Source organism: Fukomys damarensis, unplaced genomic scaffold (genome assembly GCF_012274545.1).
Source record: "Fukomys damarensis isolate Sample0158 unplaced genomic scaffold, DMR_v1.0_HiC HiC_scaffold_15, whole genome shotgun sequence".
NCBI lineage: Eukaryota > Metazoa > Chordata > Mammalia > Rodentia > Bathyergidae > Fukomys > Fukomys damarensis.
Genome location: NW_022900927.1, coordinates 15,025,230 through 15,034,166, shown reverse-complemented (window position 1 = coordinate 15,034,166; position 8,937 = coordinate 15,025,230). Strand labels below are relative to the sequence as shown.

General features: G+C 37.6%; 1 protein-coding gene across 1 annotated transcript in view; it reads right to left on the bottom strand.

Moving 5' to 3' along the window:
* The window catches only part of Cpne8 (copine 8), a 214,695-nt gene that overhangs the window by 175,692 nt on the left and 30,066 nt on the right, over window positions 1-8,937 (bottom strand). Inside the window, exon 4 of the mRNA XM_010629775.2 lies at window positions 8,009-8,055. Coding sequence (XP_010628077.1) covers window positions 8,009-8,055 — 47 coding nt within the window. The remainder of the gene's footprint in view (window positions 1-8,008; window positions 8,056-8,937) is intronic.

The window sequence follows — 8,937 nt, the reverse complement described above, 5'->3', positions numbered from 1 at the left end:
AAAAAAAAAAAAAAAAAAAAAAAGTGAAGGGGATCCAAATTGAGAAAGAAGGATGTCCAATTCTTGCTTGCAAATGACATGATTTCATAGATAGAAAACCTGAAAGACTACATAAAAAATTACTAGAAATAATAGGTAAAATTAGGAAAGTAGCGGGACACAAATTCTAATAAAAAATCAGCAATATTGCTATACATCCATAATGAATTATCTAAAGTAGAAATCAAGAAAGCAATTCTACTTTAATAGCTTAAAAAATAACTAACCATAGGGCTGGGGATTTAGCTGAGTTGCACTGTGCTTGCCTCACAAGCACAATGTCCTGAGAGTTTGATCCCCAGTACCAAAAAAAAACAATAACCAAAGAAGTAAAAGAATTCTACAATAAAAATTATAAAACATTGATTAAAAAAACTCTAAAGGACACACACACATACATACAGGAAAGACTCCAAGTTCTTGTTTGGAAGAACCCATACCATTAAAACGTCCATACTACTAAAATCAATGTACTGAGTCAATGGCAATATACCTTAACAGACACTTATCAAAAGAAGACATTCAAATGGCCAACAGGTACATGAAAAACGGTAAACATCAAGCCAAAACCACAATGAGAAATCACTCATTCCATGAAGAATGGGCATTATCTAAAACACAAACAATAACTGCTAGAGAGGATGTGGAGCAGAAAACAACCCCTATGCACTGCTGGTATGAATATAAATTAGTAATATCCATTATGGAAAGCATTATGGAGGCTTCTCCAAAAACTAAAAGTAGAATGATCACATGGCCCAGCAACCTCACTCCTGGGCCTGCAGCCAAAGGAAATGAATCAATGTGTTGAAATCATTTACCCCAGCCAAAGAACAGAAGCAATCTAAGTGTCCCTCAGTTGATGAAGGAATGCAGTTCATACATACAGTGGAATACTACTTGGCCATAAAAAGAACGAGATCCTACCATTTTGACAGAACAGATAGGACTGAAGGTCATTCCATAAATGAAATAAACTAGGCACAGAGAGACAAACTCTCCACGATCTCCTTTATAGAAGGTAAAACAGGTGCTCGCTTCGGCAGCACATATACTAAAATTAGAAGCTAAAACAGTTTATGCCATAGAAATGTTGAGTACAATGATGGCTGCCAGAGGCTGCAAAGCATTTGGGGTAAGGAGGGATGTGGAACGGCTGATCAATAGGTACTCCAGTTAGATAGGGCTGAGAAGTTCTTGGTGCTGTTGGACAGTAGGCACCTACAAGTAATAATTATGTGTCAAAACAATTATATATACATATATCAAAACACTAGAAGACAGAACTTTGAAAGTTTTCACCATAAAGAAATATTTGAGGAGATAGATATGTTTAACCTGATTTAAGCATTAATAGCATATATATATGCATATATATATATACATATATATATATATATGCCTCATCATTATGAAGAATATTTCTTATACTTTAAGTACCACTAAAAATAAATTTAATAAAATGTCTTTCATGTTTCTTAAATAGTAAGAAGTGAAAGGTGACAAGAGCCATAATAAAGACATAAAATTATTGGGTTTCTGAGGGGCAGAGTGGAAATAAATTCTATTTGTGATGTTAAGAACTGTGAGGTTAGGGGGCCAGGGATTTAGCTCAGTGGTGCCACCGCCTGTCTCGCAAGAGTAAGGACCCAAGTTCAATAACCGGTACCGAAAAAAAAGAATTGAAAGAATTGTGAGGTTAGAAAAGACTTATAGGTAAGCAAACACGTTAGCTGAGATGTGAAGAATTTTCCCATGCTTTCTGAATATGAGGAGCATGCGTGTGTAAGAGTGTGACATACAATTATTCAGGGTGGAGATGAATGGTAAAATAGCTCCATATTAGTGAAATGAAGCAGAGCAGAGACAGGGTCAAACCATAGCAATTGGCTTTTCACACTAAATTTGTTTGCCTCTAAACCACAATCACTGTGGTTTATAAACAACTTCCACTTCCTTCCTTTTATTCCAGTCTAACTCGGGAAATCTGGAACCAGTTCAGTAATTTTGAACATTTAAAGTAGACTATTTTATGGGTAACGAAAATCAAACTCAAAGAAGTCAATTGCAACATCTCAGAGCCTCTTACCACAAAACTGTGCCTCCTTGGGGATGTTACTTGGCTATCCCCACTTGCCACGAAGAGGTTTTCATATGTTCATAATTTGTGGCATTTAAGTATCATTTCTGGTGCTGAAATTATTCTGCACTGAAAAATCATTTTAGTGTTTAAAAATCTACTATTTTCAAGATCTTTTGATAATTCCCAATTACTAGATTGAATTTACTGAAGGAGGTATTTTGAATAGTGTCAAAAATAATTTTAAAATTGCCACTTTCAAATGAAAGTTAATTTTAAATATATTTCTTTATTTGGATCATTTTGGTTCACATTTAACGTCTTTTTTAACTTATTCCTCATTGTTACCTAAAAGAAACTCTCTTAGAACATGAAAGCATTCTTGTGCACAATACGTCTTAATTCACATGGAAACCGAACCGTGGTGGTATTGAGTTAAACAAACAACAAATTTGCTGAGACAATGTCCCAATTAAAATGCATGGTCTTTGGGGTGGGGGACTCTATTCTTAAATTTTATCTACACACCTGCTACACAATTGTCATTCACTAACTACTGCCCAAATTGACAAATGGGTAGACTTTTAAAAGTTATTAATAAAGTAGTCACATTTTTCTGGTCTGATTTGAAATACCCTGGCAGCTATTTTTCATCCTTTCCAAATAATTTTCAATCTTAAAAAGCATCTGGAAGAATTATAAAATGATTAGATAAAAGCTCTCATATGATACTACAACAAACTGCAAGGATTGTAGACTTACAGGCATTCTACTTCTCCTTGTTGAATTCATGCCTCTCTGTTTGAGTATTTCCTGTAATAATACATCTACTACACTTCCAGGAATCAGCCCTAGGAAACTCATTCTACTTGACACACTCTATGTATCCCATGGTGAGATAAATCTTGCCTCTTTCTCTCTCTAACCTTTGGGCCAAAATGTTTTTTGCCACCTATTTTGCATCAAGTAACCAAACCCAATGCTCCACACACGTTTTTAAGTAAAACACTGTTTAAGAGCTTGAAGTCAATCATTGCAACTCTTCCATCTTCACATTTTTTTAGAATAAACTTTCCTTTATTCAAATAGCATAGCTTCTATCCTTTACTTCAAGATCGCAGGCTTCAGACACATGCCTGGCTATTTCATGGGCTAAAATATAGAATTGAAAAGTAACTTTGTTGTTGTTGTTGTTATTTTGAGACAGGGTCTCACTTCATCGTTGCAACTGTCCTGGAACTCACTATGTAGCCCAGGCTGGTCTCGAACTCACAGCGATCCTCCTGCCTCAGCCTCCTGAGTGCTGCAGTTACAGGCATGAGCCACCACGCCCAGCTGAAAAGTAACATTTCAACCTGCCTCCAATAGAGGAAAATACAATAGCACTAGACTGAATCACATGAAATAATCAACATGCAACCATCTTTGACCTACAAAAATGACAACGTCCTATGATTGAACAGAATAGCACTATATTCCTTGATGCAAGCACTACACATCCATCAATGCATCCTTTAGCTTCTTACCAGGTGCATAACACCACAGCTTCAGATTGGGTTTGAGGCCAAGTAAATTCCAGAGGTCATTTTCCTATCAACTGCCAGCCTTGGGCAAACAATTTCACAGTGAAGGAATTAATTTACTGACTGGCCACTTGTTCATTTTGTTTGGTGTTGTGTCCTTCGTTACAATTTCTCCCATGTGCCAGACACTATAAGCAGTTCACTTGTGACATTCAGAACAAACACGAGCCACAATCATCATCATTCCTCACGGCACAGAGGGGGAAACAATGCCTCAGAGGACCACTCGCACCTTTAGCCACTGCATTACCCTGGCTCTCAAAAGAAAACGGTCTTCCTCAGATGGTTTTGTGGAGAATTAAGTAACAAATAAGAGCATATTTCACTTTTCTTCCCTTTCTCTTTTCACCCAGCATTTCACTTAGCTGTTCAATGCTACTCCATGCAGAACTTACGCATCTGCACTTCCTTTCCATTCTTCCAAATCGCTCTGTCACTCTTTACCACTTGTGAGTCCTCTGTAACACTGTTGAAATGCCCTCTTCATTGGTGCCACTGTTAGAACGTGTTCCCCAGCGTTCACGTGTTGGAAACTGAATCCCCAAATCAAAAGTGTAGAAAGATGGACTTTCAAGAGGTATTTAGATCAGGTCCTCATGAATGGATTGATTCCACTGTTCAGGGAATGGAATACTGAGATAAGGATGCATTTAGGAGTGCTTGCTTGCCCTTCTGCTTTCCGCCTTGGGATGATGCAGCCAGAAGGCCCTAACAAGACACAGAGCCCTTGGCACTGATATCAGACTTCCCGGGCTCCTGAACTGGGAAAAAATATATATATTTTCTTTATCAATTACCCAGTCTTTGGTATTCTGTTATAACAACACAAAACACATGAAGATAATTTGCATGTCTTTATCTTCCCCAGTTTCTACCTATTCTCTATAACTTTGGGTCTGATTTCTCACCAATTTCTTCATTTTTATGTTGTTTTTATCTCCCTTTTGAGTACTGATATTTTCTAGTCCTTCAAGGAGAAAAAAAACAGCAAAATATTTTGTCTTATCACGATATTATAATAATATGCCACTTTTTAAAAAACATTGAATCCATGCTTTGTATTGTCTTTTACAGTCAACCTTCAGAAAAAGTAACAGAAGCCCCAAAGCAGACATAAGCATATTTCCCATTTATAAAAGCAGAAGGTAATAGTTGAGGTCAGAAAATAATTATGCATAGTAGGGGGCTCTAACAGCAAGAGCTTCCAAGCCACACAACCTGGGTTAGAGTCTTCATTCTGTCATTTAAAACTGGGTAATTTTGGTCTAATTAAAATTCTGGGCTGGTTTCTCATTAGTAATATAAACGTTATACTAATACCCACCTCTCAAAGTTACTGAAAAAACTAGATTAGTCAACAAATGAGAAAGGTTTCAAAGAGCACTTAGTCATTTTTATTATGAATCGGAAAATTATGTAAGAAATTTACGTTTTTAGTTCTTACATAACAGAAAAGCATAAGAAGTCTTTTAAGCAAGGGATATTCTGGGCTAAGCCTGCCACTACCACCCAATAAGCATGAGCTCCCAGGTCCTGTTGTGAAATATTTTTATTTTTCTTCCCCAAATTCCCCTTATTTAATGAGGTTGCAAAGTGCCTCATGACGAGGGGTTTTCATTGGCCCTTGTGATGGCTTGAATTGAGATATCCCCTCACAGCCCCATGCACTCATAGGTGGGAATTCTGGGAAGTGATCGGATCATGGGGGCACGACACTCACTGGTGGCCTCGTCCACTGATGAGTTAGTTTATAGCCAATGTAACGTCAGGAGGTGCAGCCTGGCTGGGAAGGGTGTTATCTCCCCACTCCTCACTTTATACTCTCTGCTTCCTGTCCTCCAGAACCTTGTGAACAGCTGTTCCCTGGTACGCACCTCTGCAATGCTGTTCTGCCTGTAGCTACAGGACTATGGGCTAGAACCTCCACACTGTGAGTTGGAATAAACCTTTCCTCCTCTGAATTGCAAGTGTTACTTATTGCGTCTCAGTGAAGAGAAAGTGACTAAGACCTCTGGTGAATATTTGTATGCTTATCTTGGTTCCTCACTGGTCTCTAAAATAATACAATTTTCTGGATGCTCTTGGTAAATTCTGAGACTCAAGCAGCTTGGCACTACTGGTTAGTAATAACAGTCACAGGCCTTCTAATTGGGGAACTGGAGAGAGAATGGCAGGAAAAAGGGTATCCTTTAAAAAGGTAAAGGGATAATGAGACAGATGAAGAGACAAGGGCACAAACTTAGGAGGATGCTGCAGAAAGGAAGACAAAGCTAACCAGGGTCTGAATAAAGGAGGTGGCCAATTTGCAAGCATTTGCTATGTTTTACACTGTTTGTAAAAGAATTCATAGCGCTAGAAAACTCATTAAAGTAATAAACTCGTACAAAGGGAAAGCCAGATGTCTGAAAATTGGTTTTATGTTTTTGGCTGGTGATGCTCATAGCCGTATTTGCAGCAAAGGTGAAGAGGGAGATACAGAGAGGATGATGAGTTTGCAGCTGGATATACAGAGGCAACACCAGACAACCACTGAAAGGTGGGGAAGTAACTGGATACAATGTTGTACTGGATGTTAAACTTTCCCCAAAAGCCCATGTATTAAAAGGCTTGGTCTCCACAGAGGTGCTCCTGGGAGGTGGTGGAACTTCTAAGGGAAGGTGCAGAGCAGGATGTGTTTTGGTCACAGACAGTGTTATACGACCACGGCCCTCTTACTCTCTTTGCTTCCTCATGACGAACTTCGCCGCTCTGCTCCACCTCTCACTTTCACCATAACATGCCTTCTCACTCAAAGTAAAAGAGTCAAATAATCCTAGACTGAAAACCCTAACCTATGAACCAAACGAAGGCTTTTCTCCTTATAAGTTAATTATCTCAAATGATTTGTTACTTAACAGAAGTTTGACTAACAGAAAATAAAAGTAGGTGGTCTTGTCTGTTTCTAAGTACCTCATGGAGAAACCTTTGGAAAGGCTTTATAGGAGAAATTCTGGAGGAACAAGCTAGGAGAAAGCCAGAAGGGCTGCGCACAGAGCTTTACTGAGTGATTCAGATCAGAATGCTGATAGGAATGCAGACAATAAAAGCCATACTAATAATGTTTCAGACGGAAACGGACTGATGGCCACCTTTGTTATACCAGGGCAAAGAAAGTAGACGCTTTTTGTCCCTGCCTTGAGACATCCTGAGAGGCTGAGCTCAGAGATGATGAGTTAGTTTATCAGCCAGGAAATTTCAAGGCAACAGTCTGAACACCAAGGCACAGGTATTATTGGCTGTTTTCAGCCAAATTTAAAGTGAGAATCGCTGTGCCAGCCTCCAATACAAATACTGAACATCTAACGCTGTGAGCCAAAATAAACTTTTTCACTGTAAGTCCCTCACTTCAGGTATTTGTTATACAAAAGGAAAGATGACTGACATATAAGACCGTGATTCTCAGTATCTCAGTAATCCGCAAACTCATCATTAGTAGGAACAACTTGCGAGTTGTTTTTTCCTCCAGTTTCGAGAGTCCATTACAGATGATTTATTCTTAACCTCTACCTCACATCAACAAAACGTCTGGCATGAAGCAATCTGGGACAATAGCACAACTCTCTCTAGAGAAATCTAACCAGAAGCTGTAACCTCATTAAAACAATGCACGGCCTCGCTGAAATAACCTGCAACTATACGCAGATAAAAAAGCGTTTCATTTTAATTCACCCCCCCTTCAGTGATCATCCTTCCTTTTGAACATGGAGCAATTCTAAAAACTCAGTTAATTAAAATAATATTTCAGCTTCTTTGCTTCTGCTTCAATGAATAATGTATACTGTATTTGTGTAAGGAAACTAGGTCTCTACTTTATTTGCAAACTATAGGTTGCTCATTGCTTATTGACAATAAGCCCTTACAGGAGGTATTAGAGATATCAAGCACCCTACATAAATTGCCTTTATGTGGCATTTTATGAAAATGTTTGACTTTTATGAAGACCATTTGACTTCTATAATGAGACCAAATTCACAGGCTTAAATTACAAATGGAATCATGTCAAAGAGACTGCAACATGTTAAAGTTATGCCTGGCCAAGGGAAATACAAGTCTCAGATCTAGAACATTTTATAAGAAGCTCACAAATGAGCTAAATAGTCATATATTCAGTACTATAAAAATGAAACACGAAGATAACTTTCACAAAATTAAAAGGAAACTCAACTGTTGGGTTGAAAAAAACAACTGAAACCAAGAAAGTTTCACATTAAGTCATAATGTATTCCATATCTTCCAGCTCCATGATTTTTAATATTTTTTATCTTACCTCTCTCCATTCTTTATTCCCAACTCCTTGTACATATAAGACACAAACTACAAAAGAAGAAAAATACACACATATAAATCTCTATTACAAATAGGAGATCTAAGCACACACAATTTCTTTTTCAGCTATCAAAGCTAGTCAGAATGAAATGCCTGATACTGAGCCTTAGGTTTGCAAGAAAATTGCAGTAAAACAGCAAATGATTAAACATCATTTTATAGAAGCAGACAACAAACTGTATCAGATCTTCAGAATTTAATATGCATATAGCTTGGAGGATAAAGAACATAGTAATTACCAAAGGTTTTACCTACATTATGGTACAGATGTACGTAAATTTTAAAAACATAGCTTAATATTTGAAATATTTCTGTTAAACACTTCCTACCATACTGAAAGTGCTCAGGGTCATCACAGATGAGACCATTGGAAGGAACTCATAGTCTGCATTAAATATTTGGAACCATCGTCAGTATCTTTAAACAAGTAAGAAAACCTAGCAATCGAGAAAGGAAGTCTGAGAAAGACAGAGTCCTGTGGATAAAGGGACAAGAGTCCCACCCACTTGTCAAGTGAGCCTCAAGAATTTTTAATATCAATAAATCATAACGCCTTTTCTCTAACAATGACTTCAAGATGACGGCAGCCCTTGACAAAGACCTCTCCCTTGTGTTTCAGCTATACCATTTCACACAGCTAGAGAGATGTCCAGCTGCTGGATATTCATGTCTAAATATTACAAGATGTGTGACCACTAACTGATTTACAAAACCAAATTTGGTTGTTCTGTAATTCAAATTACCCTTTCCACTTTAAACGTTATTTTCCGCTTTTAATGGTCTAAGAATAAAAAAAAAAATTCAGCTTATAACAAAAGATATCCATTTCACTTGATTTTGTATGTCTTTGGTCACTGTTTCTTTAAAAAA